General features: G+C 40.8%; 1 protein-coding gene across 2 annotated transcripts; it reads right to left on the minus strand.

The window, feature by feature from the left end:
- Positions 1 to 319: 319 nt before the first annotated feature.
- LOC145422704 (uncharacterized) lies at positions 320 to 18,435 on the minus strand. Of its 2 annotated transcripts, none has more exons than XM_080294371.1 (29): positions 17,886 to 18,435; positions 17,071 to 17,191; positions 16,827 to 16,989; positions 16,522 to 16,714; positions 14,876 to 14,977; positions 13,939 to 14,010; positions 13,669 to 13,770; positions 12,722 to 12,793; positions 12,452 to 12,553; positions 11,519 to 11,590; positions 11,249 to 11,350; positions 10,312 to 10,383; positions 10,042 to 10,143; positions 9,105 to 9,176; positions 8,835 to 8,936; positions 7,888 to 7,959; positions 7,618 to 7,719; positions 6,683 to 6,754; positions 6,413 to 6,514; positions 5,478 to 5,549; positions 5,208 to 5,309; positions 4,273 to 4,344; positions 4,003 to 4,104; positions 3,068 to 3,139; positions 2,798 to 2,899; positions 2,478 to 2,583; positions 1,515 to 1,673; positions 1,380 to 1,433; positions 320 to 947 (listed from the first exon to the last, which is right to left on the minus strand). In XM_080294371.1, exons 1-29 carry the CDS (start codon positions 17,922 to 17,924, stop codon positions 700 to 702), a joined length of 2,925 nt encoding a protein of 974 aa, XP_080150497.1. In that variant the 5' UTR covers positions 17,925 to 18,435; the 3' UTR covers positions 320 to 699. The 2 variants fall into 2 exon arrangements, with proteins under 2 accessions (XP_080150497.1, XP_080150496.1); XM_080294370.1 differs by having other exon boundaries at positions 1,380 to 1,436.
- Positions 18,436 to 21,188: the final 2,753 nt, after the last annotated feature.

The raw sequence follows: 21,188 nt of genomic DNA on the forward strand, positions 1-21,188 counted from the left end.
ACTACGTCAATCCGCCCGGTGGTGGTTTAAGTGGACTACCCTTTTGAAAGGACTTAGAGCCAAGGGAGCGAGGTTAAAGTGTTCGAAAAAATCTGAAAAAAATTTGGGTCACTTCAGACCTCATACACTCCCTATAGAAGTCTAGATACACTGATACACACCAACCAGACTCTATTGTGTTTTCTGGAGACATTGTCCACTTGACAACAATGTGTTTTATGAGGTCCAAAAAAAGCAATATTGGGTCTTTAAAGGGACAATGATGTAATATGTAAATAGCTCATCATTACCATGAATACACATCTGACAGGACACAGGATTACTGGAACATCATTTTATTAGTGTTCTTGGATCTGAACATTAATTTTAACCATAAATAAAAAAAGAAATCTATGGACAAAAATGCCCACGCTTCCCACAGAAATATAAAAATATAGAAAACAGAAAAATTAAAAACATTTAAAATGAATTTTAATAGTTTAAAGGTAAATATTAAGGGGAGAAAATATGCATTTATAATTTTTTATTTTAAATATAACCCGTCAAAAAAAACCCTAAATAAATTAAATGTAAAAATTATGAAATACAAACTACTTCTGTATTTAACAAGAACTTTTTTTTCTTTAAACAGAACATCAGTGTTAACAACAATTGGCAATCTGACCAAGATGTAAAACCACAGCTCTCTAAACAGTTATTTTAGTTCATTTTTTTCTGCCTTTTTGCAGTTAATCCTCTGTTTCTTACAAAATCTCTTATGTTTTGAACTGTTCTTCCTGCCAACACCGGATCTTCTACCAATTTGCAATGACTGCATTCATTTTTGGTGGCTAGTTTCCCTTCGTTTATGTGGTCTTTCAAATGCCTCATCACTGCAGCAACCTCAGCCTTGGACCACATGTTTTTGGGAGCTCTTCGGGAATTGTGGGATTGAGCAGCATTTTTCTCTGGAAGATATATAAAGTAGTAGTAGTTAAAACAAACAAAAAACCAAACAAAAAAAACAAAAAACATTTGCTTGTTAAAAGAATGGATGCTACCCTGTACTAACTTCTGAAATGTGTTGCTACCATCAATATCAAAACGAGCTAAAATTCTGTTTGAAAATTTATCAAATTTCTAAAATGAGACAACATTTAGTGTTCCGCTGTGAATAAAAGACTGAATAAAAAGTTGAATAAAAGTCTCTTGATGCATGCTCAATCATCCAGGTAAGTAAATCCCAAAACGTTGATTCTGTTAATCTGGACGTAGCGTTTTCAGTGGGAGAAACATTTTGTCACTCATCCAAGTGACTTTTTGCCACCACTCTGCAGTTTGCCATATGTTGCAAAGTGATGAAACAATAATAAGCTTCGAGAACCAACTGCACCCCTTACCTTCAGAGGGAGCAGCAGTCTCACTTGCTGCAGGCATTGTGAGTAGTCCTTCATCTGCTGATTACACAATTTGATTAAGTTTTAATATTTGTAACAAACATTTTATCCACAGAAACCAAGCTAGTGGTAACTTACCACAATCTACAGTGTCTTGGGGCTGCGCTGTGTTTGTGGAATCAGCTACTGCATGTACAGGCTCACTGGTGCCACACGCCGACATTGTGAGTGATGTGTCATCATCATCTGATTCACTCTCACTGTCCTTTGTTTCAGCATCACTTAATGCAATTTCATCTGAGAAATTGTGGGGGAAAAAAACCCAAAAAAACCAAACACATACAACCCCCCCAAAAACCTCACATTAACAACGAGATATGACAAAAAACAGAGCAAATACTGGAAATTATAGTACATAGTTTTACTATTTAAGGCCTGCTGCTGGGTTGTTGCCCTCCTATGGCCTACTCCACATCCAGGTAGCACCTCCATGCTCTGGACACTACACTAACAGACACAGCAAACCTTCTTGCCACAGCTCACATTGATGTGCTACGCTAGATGAGCTGCACTACCTGAGCCACTTGTGTGGGTTGTAGACTGTCTCATGCTACCACTAAAATGAAATCACCGCCAGCATTCAAAAGTGACCATAACATCAGCCAGAAAGAATAAGTGCTGAGAAGTGGTCTGTGGTCACCACCTGCAGAACCAGTCCTTTATTATGGTGAATTGACTATAATTTCCACTTGTTGTCTACTCTATTTGCAAAACAGCATGTGAAACTGGTTGTCAGTGTTACTTCCTAAGTGAACAGTTTGATATAACAGAAGTGTGACTGACTTGGAGTAACATCGCATCGTTTAAGTGTTCCCTTTATTATTTTGAGCAGTTTATGTTATGGAATGGGGAATTGAGGACAATCCCAAGTATACCATTTTTACAAGGTCCTGCACCAATGAGGTAATACTACATTTCTTTAATTAGACGTGACCACCCATTAATTAAAAAGGGAGCAGTGTTCATTTCAGCTAGTCTTAACTTGTTGAACTCCATTAATGCTTTTTACTATATAATGTACCTATTCACTAAATGTCTCACCTTTGCACTTATAGCCAAGCCACTTGAGGGAGGAAACCAGTCCCACACACTGAATGCACTTGTCCAAAGATGATATTGTTGTGCACACCAGACGATGATTGTGACACTGTTAGCAAAATATTGCAACATTTATTTGTTTTGGACAGTTGGAAAGGTGAGGTGTTTTCAATTCAGTTGCAGATATCAACTAATAAACTTCATCCATGTAAATCACATCACACCCAGGTGACTGCCAAACACACACACACACACAGCATCCATAAGGAATGATGATAGATTAAATTATTAGTTCATTAAGTGGTACACTGGATTATATTTACCCTTTCAGGCTCTGGATGTTTCAGGTCCAGATCATTGTTTGGAAAGCTGTTTGGTTGCGGCTTTAGGCAGCTCACAGTCTTCTGAATCTGGCTGGTCTCAGTCTTCGTGTGTAACAGATAGAGAATGAAGACAAAAGAACAGTAATCTGACAGTTACTAAAAATGCATCACTCAAGAGGATGAATAGACCATTTCACTATTGGCAAATAGCGTAAGGTACACATCGTGCATGAGAAACATTCATTAAAATCTGTCCTAGGTCAATGTTACCTCTTCAAAATCTTGCACTGAAGAAGAATGCATGGCTTCTGAGTCTTGCTGAGGCATTTCTTCATCAAGATCCTGCAACAAAGAAAAGATGGCACAAAGATTAGACCAAGTGCTCTTCTTGCAACTGTACTGGGCAGGCCTGTGCTTCTGTTTTTAATTTGCATGTGTGTGTGTGGGGGGGGGCCTTTCCACTCAAGAAATGTTTTCTTCTGAAAAAAATACTGGCTACAATAGTTAACAACTGATTCCTTTGCAATCATCCATCCTCTTCCACTTATCCTTATCAGGATTGTGGGGTAGCAGTTTTGGGGCCTATACCAGCTACCATAGGGCAGTACAACCTGGACAGATCACCAGTCTAACATGGAAGGACAAGCATTTGCATTCACACCAAAGGGCAGTTTTGAATCACCAGTTAACCTAACCCCATAAGCTACATCTTTGGACTGTGGGAAGAAGCCAGAGTACACAGCCAGAGAGAGCCCATGCACTAAAGCAGTAAAAAGTGCCTAAAACAACTTAAGAAGTTGTATAGTACTATCTATCTTAATGTTCAAGCCTGAGTTTCAAAAAATTTCAACATAGAAACAAAGCACATGCAGTCAGTTCTGCATGCTGTAGGTCAAACTGTCAAGACATACGAGAAGACCCCTCCTAAAACCAGAGTGATGTCACCATGAAGCAAACTTTGACGGAGTCCCCCAATAACAGTGTGGTCCTCCTAAGTCACATTTGGGTGGTTAACACACACACACACACACTCAGATGTTATCCAGACTTGCACTTTGAAACAATGAAAAGGACCTACAAGCCACGGTCCATGTAAATCACATCACACCCAGGTGACTGCCAAACACACACACACACAGCATCCATAAAGAATGATGATAGATTAAATTATTAGTTCATTAAGTGGTACACTGGATTATATTTACCCTTTCAGGCTCTGGATGTTTCAGGTCCAGATCATTGTTTGGAAAGCTGTTTGGTTGCGGCTTTAGGCAGCTCACAGTCTTCTGAATCTGGCTGGTCTCAGTCTTCGTGTGTAACAGATAGAGAATGAAGACAAAAGAACAGTAATCTGACAGTTACTAAAAATGCATCACTCAAGAGGATGAATAGACCATTTCACTATTGGCAAATAGCGTAAGGTACACATCGTGCATGAGAAACATTCATTAAAATCTGTCCTAGGTCAATGTTACCTCTTCAAAATCTTGCACTGAAGAAGAATGCATGGCTTCTGAGTCTTGCTGAGGCATTTCTTCATCAAGATCCTGCAACAAAGAAAAGATGGCACAAAGATTAGACCAAGTGCTCTTCTTGCAACTGTACTGGGCAGGCCTGTGCTTCTGTTTTTAATTTGCATGTGTGTGTGTGTGGGGGGGCCTTTCCACTCAAGAAATGTTTTCTTCTGAAAAAAATACTGGCTACAATAGTTAACAACTGATTCCTTTGCAATCATCCATCCTCTTCCACTTATCCTTATCAGGATTGTGGGGTAGCAGTTTTGGGGCCTATACCAGCTACCATAGGGCAGTACAACCTGGACAGATCACCAGTCTAACATGGAAGGACAAGCATTTGCATTCACACCAAAGGGCAGTTTTGAATCACCAGTTAACCTAACCCCATAAGCTACATCTTTGGACTGTGGGAAGAAGCCAGAGTACACAGCCAGAGAGAGCCCATGCACTAAAGCAGTAAAAAGTGCCTAAAACAACTTAAGAAGTTGTATAGTACTATCTATCTTAATGTTCAAGCCTGAGTTTCAAAAAATTTCAACATAGAAACAAAGCACATGCAGTCAGTTCTGCATGCTGTAGGTCAAACTGTCAAGACATACGAGAAGACCCCTCCTAAAACCAGAGTGATGTCACCATGAAGCAAACTTTGACGGAGTCCCCCAATAACAGTGTGGTCCTCCTAAGTCACATTTGGGTGGTTAACACACACACACACACACTCAGATGTTATCCAGACTTGCACTTTGAAACAATGAAAAGGACCTACAAGCCACGGTCCATGTAAATCACATCACACCCAGGTGACTGCCAAACACACACACACACAGCATCCATAAAGAATGATGATAGATTAAATTATTAGTTCATTAAGTGGTACACTGGATTATATTTACCCTTTCAGGCTCTGGATGTTTCAGGTCCAGATCATTGTTTGGAAAGCTGTTTGGTTGCGGCTTTAGGCAGCTCACAGTCTTCTGAATCTGGCTGGTCTCAGTCTTCGTGTGTAACAGATAGAGAATGAAGACAAAAGAACAGTAATCTGACAGTTACTAAAAATGCATCACTCAAGAGGATGAATAGACCATTTCACTATTGGCAAATAGCGTAAGGTACACATCGTGCATGAGAAACATTCATTAAAATCTGTCCTAGGTCAATGTTACCTCTTCAAAATCTTGCACTGAAGAAGAATGCATGGCTTCTGAGTCTTGCTGAGGCATTTCTTCATCAAGATCCTGCAACAAAGAAAAGATGGCACAAAGATTAGACCAAGTGCTCTTCTTGCAACTGTACTGGGCAGGCCTGTGCTTCTGTTTTTAATTTGCATGTGTGTGTGTGGGGGGGGGCCTTTCCACTCAAGAAATGTTTTCTTCTGAAAAAAATACTGGCTACAATAGTTAACAACTGATTCCTTTGCAATCATCCATCCTCTTCCACTTATCCTTATCAGGATTGTGGGGTAGCAGTTTTGGGGCCTATACCAGCTACCATAGGGCAGTACAACCTGGACAGATCACCAGTCTAACATGGAAGGACAAGCATTTGCATTCACACCAAAGGGCAGTTTTGAATCACCAGTTAACCTAACCCCATAAGCTACATCTTTGGACTGTGGGAAGAAGCCAGAGTACACAGCCAGAGAGAGCCCATGCACTAAAGCAGTAAAAAGTGCCTAAAACAACTTAAGAAGTTGTATAGTACTATCTATCTTAATGTTCAAGCCTGAGTTTCAAAAAATTTCAACATAGAAACAAAGCACATGCAGTCAGTTCTGCATGCTGTAGGTCAAACTGTCAAGACATACGAGAAGACCCCTCCTAAAACCAGAGTGATGTCACCATGAAGCAAACTTTGACGGAGTCCCCCAATAACAGTGTGGTCCTCCTAAGTCACATTTGGGTGGTTAACACACACACACACACACTCAGATGTTATCCAGACTTGCACTTTGAAACAATGAAAAGGACCTACAAGCCACGGTCCATGTAAATCACATCACACCCAGGTGACTGCCAAACACACACACACACAGCATCCATAAAGAATGATGATAGATTAAATTATTAGTTCATTAAGTGGTACACTGGATTATATTTACCCTTTCAGGCTCTGGATGTTTCAGGTCCAGATCATTGTTTGGAAAGCTGTTTGGTTGCGGCTTTAGGCAGCTCACAGTCTTCTGAATCTGGCTGGTCTCAGTCTTCGTGTGTAACAGATAGAGAATGAAGACAAAAGAACAGTAATCTGACAGTTACTAAAAATGCATCACTCAAGAGGATGAATAGACCATTTCACTATTGGCAAATAGCGTAAGGTACACATCGTGCATGAGAAACATTCATTAAAATCTGTCCTAGGTCAATGTTACCTCTTCAAAATCTTGCACTGAAGAAGAATGCATGGCTTCTGAGTCTTGCTGAGGCATTTCTTCATCAAGATCCTGCAACAAAGAAAAGATGGCACAAAGATTAGACCAAGTGCTCTTCTTGCAACTGTACTGGGCAGGCCTGTGCTTCTGTTTTTAATTTGCATGTGTGTGTGTGGGGGGGGGCCTTTCCACTCAAGAAATGTTTTCTTCTGAAAAAAATACTGGCTACAATAGTTAACAACTGATTCCTTTGCAATCATCCATCCTCTTCCACTTATCCTTATCAGGATTGTGGGGTAGCAGTTTTGGGGCCTATACCAGCTACCATAGGGCAGTACAACCTGGACAGATCACCAGTCTAACATGGAAGGACAAGCATTTGCATTCACACCAAAGGGCAGTTTTGAATCACCAGTTAACCTAACCCCATAAGCTACATCTTTGGACTGTGGGAAGAAGCCAGAGTACACAGCCAGAGAGAGCCCATGCACTAAAGCAGTAAAAAGTGCCTAAAACAACTTAAGAAGTTGTATAGTACTATCTATCTTAATGTTCAAGCCTGAGTTTCAAAAAATTTCAACATAGAAACAAAGCACATGCAGTCAGTTCTGCATGCTGTAGGTCAAACTGTCAAGACATACGAGAAGACCCCTCCTAAAACCAGAGTGATGTCACCATGAAGCAAACTTTGACGGAGTCCCCCAATAACAGTGTGGTCCTCCTAAGTCACATTTGGGTGGTTAACACACACACACACACACTCAGATGTTATCCAGACTTGCACTTTGAAACAATGAAAAGGACCTACAAGCCACGGTCCATGTAAATCACATCACACCCAGGTGACTGCCAAACACACACACACACAGCATCCATAAAGAATGATGATAGATTAAATTATTAGTTCATTAAGTGGTACACTGGATTATATTTACCCTTTCAGGCTCTGGATGTTTCAGGTCCAGATCATTGTTTGGAAAGCTGTTTGGTTGCGGCTTTAGGCAGCTCACAGTCTTCTGAATCTGGCTGGTCTCAGTCTTCGTGTGTAACAGATAGAGAATGAAGACAAAAGAACAGTAATCTGACAGTTACTAAAAATGCATCACTCAAGAGGATGAATAGACCATTTCACTATTGGCAAATAGCGTAAGGTACACATCGTGCATGAGAAACATTCATTAAAATCTGTCCTAGGTCAATGTTACCTCTTCAAAATCTTGCACTGAAGAAGAATGCATGGCTTCTGAGTCTTGCTGAGGCATTTCTTCATCAAGATCCTGCAACAAAGAAAAGATGGCACAAAGATTAGACCAAGTGCTCTTCTTGCAACTGTACTGGGCAGGCCTGTGCTTCTGTTTTTAATTTGCATGTGTGTGTGTGGGGGGGGGCCTTTCCACTCAAGAAATGTTTTCTTCTGAAAAAAATACTGGCTACAATAGTTAACAACTGATTCCTTTGCAATCATCCATCCTCTTCCACTTATCCTTATCAGGATTGTGGGGTAGCAGTTTTGGGGCCTATACCAGCTACCATAGGGCAGTACAACCTGGACAGATCACCAGTCTAACATGGAAGGACAAGCATTTGCATTCACACCAAAGGGCAGTTTTGAATCACCAGTTAACCTAACCCCATAAGCTACATCTTTGGACTGTGGGAAGAAGCCAGAGTACACAGCCAGAGAGAGCCCATGCACTAAAGCAGTAAAAAGTGCCTAAAACAACTTAAGAAGTTGTATAGTACTATCTATCTTAATGTTCAAGCCTGAGTTTCAAAAAATTTCAACATAGAAACAAAGCACATGCAGTCAGTTCTGCATGCTGTAGGTCAAACTGTCAAGACATACGAGAAGACCCCTCCTAAAACCAGAGTGATGTCACCATGAAGCAAACTTTGACGGAGTCCCCCAATAACAGTGTGGTCCTCCTAAGTCACATTTGGGTGGTTAACACACACACACACACACACACACACACACTCAGATGTTATCCAGACTTGCACTTTGAAACAATGAAAAGGACCCACAAGCCACGGTCCATGTAAATCACATCACACCCAGGTGACTGCCAAACACACACACACACAGCATCCATAAAGAATGATGATAGATTAAATTATTAGTTCATTAAGTGGTACACTGGATTATATTTACCCTTTCAGGCTCTGGATGTTTCAGGTCCAGATCATTGTTTGGAAAGCTGTTTGGTTGCGGCTTTAGGCAGCTCACAGTCTTCTGAATCTGGCTGGTCTCAGTCTTCGTGTGTAACAGATAGAGAATGAAGACAAAAGAACAGTAATCTGACAGTTACTAAAAATGCATCACTCAAGAGGATGAATAGACCATTTCACTATTGGCAAATAGCGTAAGGTACACATCGTGCATGAGAAACATTCATTAAAATCTGTCCTAGGTCAATGTTACCTCTTCAAAATCTTGCACTGAAGAAGAATGCATGGCTTCTGAGTCTTGCTGAGGCATTTCTTCATCAAGATCCTGCAACAAAGAAAAGATGGCACAAAGATTAGACCAAGTGCTCTTCTTGCAACTGTACTGGGCAGGCCTGTGCTTCTGTTTTTAATTTGCATGTGTGTGTGTGGGGGGGGGCCTTTCCACTCAAGAAATGTTTTCTTCTGAAAAAAATACTGGCTACAATAGTTAACAACTGATTCCTTTGCAATCATCCATCCTCTTCCACTTATCCTTATCAGGATTGTGGGGTAGCAGTTTTGGGGCCTATACCAGCTACCATAGGGCAGTACAACCTGGACAGATCACCAGTCTAACATGGAAGGACAAGCATTTGCATTCACACCAAAGGGCAGTTTTGAATCACCAGTTAACCTAACCCCATAAGCTACATCTTTGGACTGTGGGAAGAAGCCAGAGTACACAGCCAGAGAGAGCCCATGCACTAAAGCAGTAAAAAGTGCCTAAAACAACTTAAGAAGTTGTATAGTACTATCTATCTTAATGTTCAAGCCTGAGTTTCAAAAAATTTCAACATAGAAACAAAGCACATGCAGTCAGTTCTGCATGCTGTAGGTCAAACTGTCAAGACATACGAGAAGACCCCTCCTAAAACCAGAGTGATGTCACCATGAAGCAAACTTTGACGGAGTCCCCCAATAACAGTGTGGTCCTCCTAAGTCACATTTGGGTGGTTAACACACACACACACACACACTCAGATGTTATCCAGACTTGCACTTTGAAACAATGAAAAGGACCTACAAGCCACGGTCCATGTAAATCACATCACACCCAGGTGACTGCCAAACACACACACACACAGCATCCATAAAGAATGATGATAGATTAAATTATTAGTTCATTAAGTGGTACACTGGATTATATTTACCCTTTCAGGCTCTGGATGTTTCAGGTCCAGATCATTGTTTGGAAAGCTGTTTGGTTGCGGCTTTAGGCAGCTCACAGTCTTCTGAATCTGGCTGGTCTCAGTCTTCGTGTGTAACAGATAGAGAATGAAGACAAAAGAACAGTAATCTGACAGTTACTAAAAATGCATCACTCAAGAGGATGAATAGACCATTTCACTATTGGCAAATAGCGTAAGGTACACATCGTGCATGAGAAACATTCATTAAAATCTGTCCTAGGTCAATGTTACCTCTTCAAAATCTTGCACTGAAGAAGAATGCATGGCTTCTGAGTCTTGCTGAGGCATTTCTTCATCAAGATCCTGCAACAAAGAAAAGATGGCACAAAGATTAGACCAAGTGCTCTTCTTGCAACTGTACTGGGCAGTCCTGTGCTTCTGTTTTTAATTTGCATGTGTGTGTGTGTGGGGGGGCCTTTCCACTCAAGAAATGTTTTCTTCTGAAAAAAATACTGGCTACAATAGTTAACAACTGATTCCTTTGCAATCATCCATCCTCTTCCACTTATCCTTATCAGGATTGTGGGGTAGCAGTTTTGGGGCCTATACCAGCTACCATAGGGCAGTACAACCTGGACAGATCACCAGTCTAACATGGAAGGACAAGCATTTGCATTCACACCAAAGGGCAGTTTTGAATCACCAGTTAACCTAACCCCATAAGCTACATCTTTGGACTGTGGGAAGAAGCCAGAGTACACAGCCAGAGAGAGCCCATGCACTAAAGCAGTAAAAAGTGCCTAAAACAACTTAAGAAGTTGTATAGTACTATCTATCTTAATGTTCAAGCCTGAGTTTCAAAAAATTTCAACATAGAAACAAAGCACATGCAGTCAGTTCTGCATGCTGTAGGTCAAACTGTCAAGACATACGAGAAGACCCCTCCTAAAACCAGAGTGATGTCACCATGAAGCAAACTTTGACGGAGTCCCCCAATAACAGTGTGGTCCTCCTAAGTCACATTTGGGTGGTTAACACACACACACACACACACTCAGATGTTATCCAGACTTGCACTTTGAAACAATGAAAAGGACCTACAAGCCACGGTCCATGTAAATCACATCACACCCAGGTGACTGCCAAACACACACACACACAGCATCCATAAAGAATGATGATAGATTAAATTATTAGTTCATTAAGTGGTACACTGGATTATATTTACCCTTTCAGGCTCTGGATGTTTCAGGTCCAGATCATTGTTTGGAAAGCTGTTTGGTTGCGGCTTTAGGCAGCTCACAGTCTTCTGAATCTGGCTGGTCTCAGTCTTCGTGTGTAACAGATAGAGAATGAAGACAAAAGAACAGTAATCTGACAGTTACTAAAAATGCATCACTCAAGAGGATGAATAGACCATTTCACTATTGGCAAATAGCGTAAGGTACACATCGTGCATGAGAAACATTCATTAAAATCTGTCCTAGGTCAATGTTACCTCTTCAAAATCTTGCACTGAAGAAGAATGCATGGCTTCTGAGTCTTGCTGAGGCATTTCTTCATCAAGATCCTGCAACAAAGAAAAGATGGCACAAAGATTAGACCAAGTGCTCTTCTTGCAACTGTACTGGGCAGGCCTGTGCTTCTGTTTTTAATTTGCATGTGTGTGTGGGGGGGGGCCTTTCCACTCAAGAAATGTTTTCTTCTGAAAAAAATACTGGCTACAATAGTTAACAACTGATTCCTTTGCAATCATCCATCCTCTTCCACTTATCCTTATCAGGATTGTGGGGTAGCAGTTTTGGGGCCTATACCAGCTACCATAGGGCAGTACAACCTGGACAGATCACCAGTCTAACATGGAAGGACAAGCATTTGCATTCACACCAAAGGGCAGTTTTGAATCACCAGTTAACCTAACCCCATAAGCTACATCTTTGGACTGTGGGAAGAAGCCAGAGTACACAGCCAGAGAGAGCCCATGCACTAAAGCAGTAAAAAGTGCCTAAAACAACTTAAGAAGTTGTATAGTACTATCTATCTTAATGTTCAAGCCTGAGTTTCAAAAAATTTCAACATAGAAACAAAGCACATGCAGTCAGTTCTGCATGCTGTAGGTCAAACTGTCAAGACATACGAGAAGACCCCTCCTAAAACCAGAGTGATGTCACCATGAAGCAAACTTTGACGGAGTCCCCCAATAACAGTGTGGTCCTCCTAAGTCACATTTGGGTGGTTAACACACACACACACACACTCAGATGTTATCCAGACTTGCACTTTGAAACAATGAAAAGGACCTACAAGCCACGGTCCATGTAAATCACATCACACCCAGGTGACTGCCAAACACACACACACACAGCATCCATAAAGAATGATGATAGATTAAATTATTAGTTCATTAAGTGGTACACTGGATTATATTTACCCTTTCAGGCTCTGGATGTTTCAGGTCCAGATCATTGTTTGGAAAGCTGTTTGGTTGCGGCTTTAGGCAGCTCACAGTCTTCTGAATCTGGCTGGTCTCAGTCTTCGTGTGTAACAGATAGAGAATGAAGACAAAAGAACAGTAATCTGACAGTTACTAAAAATGCATCACTCAAGAGGATGAATAGACCATTTCACTATTGGCAAATAGCGTAAGGTACACATCGTGCATGAGAAACATTCATTAAAATCTGTCCTAGGTCAATGTTACCTCTTCAAAATCTTGCACTGAAGAAGAATGCATGGCTTCTGAGTCTTGCTGAGGCATTTCTTCATCAAGATCCTGCAACAAAGAAAAGATGGCACAAAGATTAGACCAAGTGCTCTTCTTGCAACTGTACTGGGCAGGCCTGTGCTTCTGTTTTTAATTTGCATGTGTGTGTGTGGGGGGGGGCCTTTCCACTCAAGAAATGTTTTCTTCTGAAAAAAATACTGGCTACAATAGTTAACAACTGATTCCTTTGCAATCATCCATCCTCTTCCACTTATCCTTATCAGGATTGTGGGGTAGCAGTTTTGGGGCCTATACCAGCTACCATAGGGCAGTACAACCTGGACAGATCACCAGTCTAACATGGAAGGACAAGCATTTGCATTCACACCAAAGGGCAGTTTTGAATCACCAGTTAACCTAACCCCATAAGCTACATCTTTGGACTGTGGGAAGAAGCCAGAGTACACAGCCAGAGAGAGCCCATGCACTAAAGCAGTAAAAAGTGCCTAAAACAACTTAAGAAGTTGTATAGTACTATCTATCTTAATGTTCAAGCCTGAGTTTCAAAAAATTTCAACATAGAAACAAAGCACATGCAGTCAGTTCTGCATGCTGTAGGTCAAACTGTCAAGACATACGAGAAGACCCCTCCTAAAACCAGAGTGATGTCACCATGAAGCAAACTTTGACGGAGTCCCCCAATAACAGTGTGGTCCTCCTAAGTCACATTTGGGTGGTTAACACACACACACACACACACACACACACACTCAGATGTTATCCAGACTTGCACTTTGAAACAATGAAAAGGACCCACAAGCCACGGTCCATGTAAATCACATCACACCCAGGTGACTGCCAAACACACACACACACAGCATCCATAAAGAATGATGATAGATTAAATTATTAGTTCATTAAGTGGTACACTGGATTATATTTACCCTTTCAGGCTCTGGATGTTTCAGGTCCAGATCATTGTTTGGAAAGCTGTTTGGTTGCGGCTTTAGGCAGCTCACAGTCTTCTGAATCTGGCTGGTCTCAGTCTTCGTGTGTAACAGATAGAGAATGAAGACAAAAGAACAGTAATCTGACAGTTACTAAAAATGCATCACTCAAGAGGATGAATAGACCATTTCACTATTGGCAAATAGCGTAAGGTACACATCGTGCATGAGAAACATTCATTAAAATCTGTCCTAGGTCAATGTTACCTCTTCAAAATCTTGCACTGAAGAAGAATGCATGGCTTCTGAGTCTTGCTGAGGCATTTCTTCATCAAGATCCTGCAACAAAGAAAAGATGGCACAAAGATTAGACCAAGTGCTCTTCTTGCAACTGTACTGGGCAGGCCTGTGCTTCTGTTTTTAATTTGCATGTGTGTGTGTGGGGGGGGGCCTTTCCACTCAAGAAATGTTTTCTTCTGAAAAAAATACTGGCTACAATAGTTAACAACTGATTCCTTTGCAATCATCCATCCTCTTCCACTTATCCTTATCAGGATTGTGGGGTAGCAGTTTTGGGGCCTATACCAGCTACCATAGGGCAGTACAACCTGGACAGATCACCAGTCTAACATGGAAGGACAAGCATTTGCATTCACACCAAAGGGCAGTTTTGAATCACCAGTTAACCTAACCCCATAAGCTACATCTTTGGACTGTGGGAAGAAGCCAGAGTACACAGCCAGAGAGAGCCCATGCACTAAAGCAGTAAAAAGTGCCTAAAACAACTTAAGAAGTTGTATAGTACTATCTATCTTAATGTTCAAGCCTGAGTTTCAAAAAATTTCAACATAGAAACAAAGCACATGCAGTCAGTTCTGCATGCTGTAGGTCAAACTGTCAAGACATACGAGAAGACCCCTCCTAAAACCAGAGTGATGTCACCATGAAGCAAACTTTGACGGAGTCCCCCAATAACAGTGTGGTCCTCCTAAGTCACATTTGGGTGGTTAACACACACACACACACACACTCAGATGTTATCCAGACTTGCACTTTGAAACAATGAAAAGGACCTACAAGCCACGGTCCATGTAAATCACATCACACCCAGGTGACTGCCAAACACACACACACACAGCATCCATAAAGAATGATGATAGATTAAATTATTAGTTCATTAAGTGGTACACTGGATTATATTTACCCTTTCAGGCTCTGGATGTTTCAGGTCCAGATCATTGTTTGGAAAGCTGTTTGGTTGCGGCTTTAGGCAGCTCACAGTCTTCTGAATCTGGCTGGTCTCAGTCTTCGTGTGTAACAGATAGAGAATGAAGACAAAAGAACAGTAATCTGACAGTTACTAAAAATGCATCACTCAAGAGGATGAATAGACCATTTCACTATTGGCAAATAGCGTAAGGTACACATCGTGCATGAGAAACATTCATTAAAATCAGATCATTGTTTGGAAAGCTGTTTGGTTGCGGCTTTAGGCAGCTCACAGTCTTCTGAATCTGGCTGGTCTCCGTCTTCGTGTGTAACAGATAGAAAATGAATATACAGTGCATTTTTGAAGAGGCTTTTGAAACATTAAATAAACTGTATGAGAAAGATAAGTTTCAAGCTATTGTCTTTAAAATATTCACTGTCATGTATAGAGAATTTAAGGCCCTATGATTAAGAGACAAATAGTCAGTGTGATTTCTTTATTTTTTAAGCCATTGCTAAAGGAGTAAAACAATCACCTGTAGCAGCAACGAACTGTCACTAGGGCCCATTTATCTTCGAGGGACAAAATTTAAAATGAATCTAACTAAAGAGGCTACACAGCAAAATCTCCAGTGTTAAATTAACACTAGAGAGTGTCTATATGGGTCCACACAACACTGTTGAGTGTTGAATTAACACTTTTGACAGTGTTATATGTTTAAAAGTAACCTAGTCAGTTTTGAAGATTAACAAAGACTAACACTGAGCAGTGCTGATTTTCTAACACTGGAATATTTCTAACATTTTGAGTTATTTTCCAGTGTTAGAAAATCAGCACTGCTCAGTGTTAGCCATTGTTAATCTTCAAAACTGACTAGGTTACTTTTAAACATATAACACTGTCAAAAGTGTTAATTTAACACTCAACAGTGTTGTATTTAACACTCAGAGGTGTGGACCCTTATAGACACTCTCCAGTGTTAATTTAACACTGGAGATTTTGCTGTGTAGAATCACATTAAACATCAATCACTGTTAAAATTTAGAAACCGAAAGCCATTTTTTATTTCTGCATACCTGCTGATATTTTTTTAGTGCTTTTAGAGGGCTTTGATGTGGCAGCCATCACAATTGCCTGTTTTCCATTAGTACCTACCCCTGTTTTTCCAGTAGGTTATAGTACCATGTAGTTTTTCAGTAACTACTGCACCAAGGTTCCAAGTGATCCAAAGTGATCAGAAAATTTGACATAGACTGAATGCCACCAGGTGGCTGGTCAATGGTGTCACTCGATAAGTTATGAGTGCGCCTCCTTCGTGAAAATCCAAGCCATCATTTTTGAAACTCTGAAATGTTTGAAATAGCGACCAAAATTAACAGCGTGATCCCTGAATTGAACACTAAAGTATAGACTGAGCAGCAGGCATTTTGTCACCTTGACGTCCATGCTTGCTGTGGCATTTATATCACTGGATGCTCGGCTGCATTGCTATAGTTACCCCAGGCACAGTAGGTGATACTCAATTTCAGTGAAAAACTAGATGCCCTAAGTCACGTTAAGCCAATTTGAGTAGGTACAAATGTAAAAATGGCTTAGGGTATGCAATTTATCAGTTCCAAAAAGTACAATTGTAGAAATACCTTGCATCTCCAGAGCCAATCCGAGTCACCATAATTATAGTCTATTTCTTCACCTGGACTTATGTCTCTGCTTGCAAATAAGCATAGATGGGGCTTTCCATTGATATTTAATATTTTCATCTTAGCACTTGTCAACGACAACCACATCAGTCCAAGTCTGCCTAATGACCCATCTTCTTGAGATGCATCCACACTGTGGGGTTAGGCAAAAAAGTATTAGCTTAACTAGTTAGGAAGCTTTTTTTCATAAATCAAAAGCAATGTGTAATTTAATCTTAATCAAACTACACTGATATAATACGCACCACCAGAGTTTTCCATCAAACTTGAATTCAAACATGAACACCTTCAGGCTGTCATGATAAACTCTGTGTCTCCGCTCACATTCTTCTTTTGTTATGAGTTTACCTCTGTATTCCAAAAGAAAGTCTCCTTTTTGGAATGGAACAGTCGTGAAAATGCCCCGACCTGAATTGCAGAGGCATACCAAGTGAGTGACAAAAGACAGTGACAAACTCCAAATCTAATCCAAACTAAAGACCAACTTACCTTTGAAGGCATTTATGTAGTGGATATCAAGTCCCAGTTTGTCCCTTCCAGCAGAAACATGACAGACTGCATCCTCCCGTGGAGGAATGAGTCTCCTTCGCATGTTCTCCTGTACGATTGGCTGTATTACCAAAGCATATAAAGTATTACGATTATCGTCATCATTGTCATCATCATCAGTAGTAGCAGAACTAGCAGTAGTGTAGTTTACAGCATAAACACAGCTGACTTATTCATAGTGCTAATTTATGCCTTCTTTTAAAATGTTAAAGGCCTAGTACTCAAAATGGCGACATGTGACATTTCTGTAATGGCGACTGCAGAGAGTGATACAAGTACTGAGAAAGCTTAGGCATCAAAACTGTAAGAAGTTTTTTCTTCAGGCATATAAATAAATACACGACTAAATACACTTATACCCTTGCTTTTATTTTAGGGCTGTCAGCAGAATGGACAGACATTGGACAAACTGCCCGAAATTAGCTAACAGCGACATCAGGGATTTTGACTCAGACTGCGCTGGTTTAATTGTTAATCGCGTTAGTCGCGATGTCGGCATTAACACGTTTAAGCCACAATAATGCTTTAACACCGAGTAAATCCTAACACGGGTTAGCCCGCTTTATCGCGTTGACGCGGTTAGTCGTCAGCCCTATTTTATTTACTCAATGACAAACGCTGGGGCCGTTTTACTTCTTCAAAGACTCACTAACAGTCCATAAAGCATAAATTAAACCAGTTTAATATAGGCCTGTGCACCTATAATTTCATATAGTATTAAAGTCATGGTGCATTTTACATTAAAAAAGGCTTACCTTTGTGTTTTTAATCCGTCTTCGTATTGCCGTCGACATACACTTGTTAAAGGGCACGCGCGCGAAAGTTGTGGCGCCGTTTCCTGTAGGTACCGCCTATATATATAGCCTACCAATCACAATGACTTCCGGCCGTGTGTATTGAAAATGTGTATTAAATTGCAGTACCTACACACATCCACTCTAACTCGAAACGTCGCTGTGCAATACACTGGAATACACAAAAATCAGGTGAGGGGTATAGGTGGACTTTTAAGAAAATCAGAAAATCTTTTAATTATAGTTTAATAAATGAATTTACACTACAGTTTAAGCAAATACAGGTCAAAAGATAAATAATGACCTCATAAGAAGTAGAAAAAATTATTATTTAGACACTTAAAAATGCATTTACAAGTCATGTTTTAGGGGGACACATGAATACACAGCAAAAAGTCGAAATGTCCCCGGAGCCCAGGTACAGCGCAGGTCAAATGTCAATCCATACCACATAGACGCACTCACACACACACACACACACACACACACACACACACACACACACACACACACACGGCATAAAAGGCAGCTTCTTGGCTGCAAGTATGAACGAGAGCGACTCCGCACCTTGATCTTTGTCGATGTTTGCATGTGTGAGCAAATGTGTTATTAAACTCAGCTCAAACTCACTGCTGAATAAGGCTGCATTAAAAGTCTGAGGTGCAAATCCTTTACACTACTGACACTGAACACAATCCGTTACAGCTCAATGGTGAAAAGCCCTAAAAGCCATAAAATGAAACTGTATTTAACAGCTCACATTGCCATGAACCGCTAACACTTTCACGCCGCTGTATCGGTGCATCATCATGAGCGCTACCTTTAGCACCCTATCTAAAGCAATCTGTGAAGTCATCAAAGAAACCCAGCGAAGTGGAAGACTTTGTTTGTGCTGCTCTCTCTGTTAGGTAGGCTGGATCTATCTTTTTTTTTTCTTTTTTGCAAATGCTCTGCCTAAACAGACCGTCCTATTGAAGATTTAAAAAGCTTTTCTGACAGTTCATGCTTTATGTTAAAATTACCTCTGGCTTTCATCCCCCTGTGTAATTCCAATTCTGTGGCTTCCTTGCCTGCGTGCTACGCAAACAAACAAACACACACACACACACACACACACACACACACACACACACACACACAAAGGCACAATTTATGTATTTATTCATTTTCTTTGCAGCATGTTCAAAGCGATGTACACATCACCCCCTCTTGACGTGTGAAGCTCAGGTTTTTAATTATTCATTCGCCAATATTTAAAGCAGATATATTTCAGCACTTTTCTGCTGACAACCTGGGCTTAAAACAGAGTAAAACGGAGGATAGTTTGAGTGTGCAAACAGCTCCTACGGGGTAGTAATATCATTTCAGCTCCCTTGTCTCTTCAGTCTTCATCATGATTTTGAGCTCACTTTGACACGATGGAATAAATCACTTTACCCCCTAGATAACGCTCGCTTTGGCTTACAGAACATCACGAGCTACCTCTTCGTGCATTTTGACACCGCGAACACAAGCAGCGTGCTGCAGATTGGCTAAATTGTGGAAAGGAGGTCAAAATCTCCTTGAACCGCGTCACATACAGACAATTGTGGGGTAACATTTCAATGCCTCCTTGGACGTCAATGGTCTGGCGCCCTAATTCGCAGACTTTACTTCGCGTTTTGCCTGCAGTTCTTCAGCATTAGCTGATTACGAAGAAACGCATTTAGCAACAGAGATGTGAGTGACACACAAGCAAACTTGAGGACAACTGCCTGAGGCTAACACGTGTTCATAGAAGAAGGAAGAAAAAACAAAGAATAAACCCAAAACATAATTTTGTGCTCCCCCAGGTTGTAATCAACAAGTTGACTATGTTAAAGAATTATATCAGGAAAAAACAAAAAGCTCTAAAGAGTAGAACAACGGCTTCTAAAAGAATGGGTTTTTAAAGCTGCTTTGTCATTTGAGTCAAGTTAGGGGCAGTAGAACAAGCTGTAAATGCAAAACTCACATAGTATTACACTACAGAGCTGACAGCAGAAAGAAAACATTTGCATTTGTTTGTTCTGTCCATGGCCAAATGATGGATGTACTTGCATTACATACACTCTTCTCTTAGCTTCATCTTCCTCTCCACCTACTTATTAGAAGCATATATGTCCAACCGGTCGCTAAAATGTTCCCATCGCAGTTAGCTCAGCATTATTTAAGGCAGAAGAGATTTGTGAGTCCATCTGCAGTGCTATAGTAGGCATAGCTCTGTTCTTGGTACTCCACATCCTTCCATCTACACACACACACACGCAACACATGTTGCTGGCAAACAACAAAATAAAAAAATAAAAAAATCTATCTGATCGAGAAATCACTCATCTTTGGAAAAGAGAGTTTATTACAGAGAAATGGCTCTTTCCAAAATAAAAGCTATACTATATGCTTCTTCTGGGGTATACTCTCAGCAGCATATTAAACATATCAGGTCCCCATAAGGAGAATCACGTGCTAACGGCTGTCTAAATGACTCGGGTAAAGTTTGTAGCATGCATGCTTGTTGTTTTTGTCTGCTTCCACTTGTCTTTGCACTAGGATGTCGGCGTAAATGTGCAGTCATATTCATTGTGTTCCCACTAGTGCTGTCAGCGTTAATCTGAAATGACGTTAACGCCACAACACGGCAAATATCCGTTAACGAGCTACCGCGGATCGCCCCGTGCGTGGGGCTGGACGGCCAACACCTTAACGAGCTAACTGCACTGCCGACATACTGTTTTACTTTTGTCCTTACCTTCAGGGTCATACTTCACAGGAAGACCAAAATAGTTCCAAAGGCCAGATCTGAATGACGGTGGGGGAGGTTCAATTTGCCATGCTGCAATGGAGCTTAGCTTCTCTGTCTTGCTAGTTTGTGCTGCGCTCGACAGTGCAGCCTAGGTGGAGTAGTCGAATGCAGATCCACTGAGCGCTCAACACAGACAGCATCGTCAGAAGAAAAGTTGATAAAATAAATTTAAAAATTTGTATTGTTCGATACATATGCGTACCGAACTGAAAGCACTGTATTGAACGGTTCAATATCGATACGAGTATCGTTGCACCCCTAATAAATATATAAGTGGAAGGCTTAGAGTAAAGACACCACCAAGGCACCCAGCACAAAGCAGGCATCACTGAAAGAAGACATTCAAAAGGAAGGACCTGAGGTTTGCAAAAGGGTTTGCAGACATGGCAAAACTGTCTTGAATGAAGCTTAGATGGCACACCCCACATGAGATTTTGCCTTAT

The sequence above is a fragment of the Astatotilapia calliptera genome, chromosome 20 (assembly GCF_964374335.1).
Source record: "Astatotilapia calliptera chromosome 20, fAstCal68.1, whole genome shotgun sequence".
Lineage (NCBI taxonomy): Eukaryota > Metazoa > Chordata > Actinopteri > Cichliformes > Cichlidae > Astatotilapia > Astatotilapia calliptera.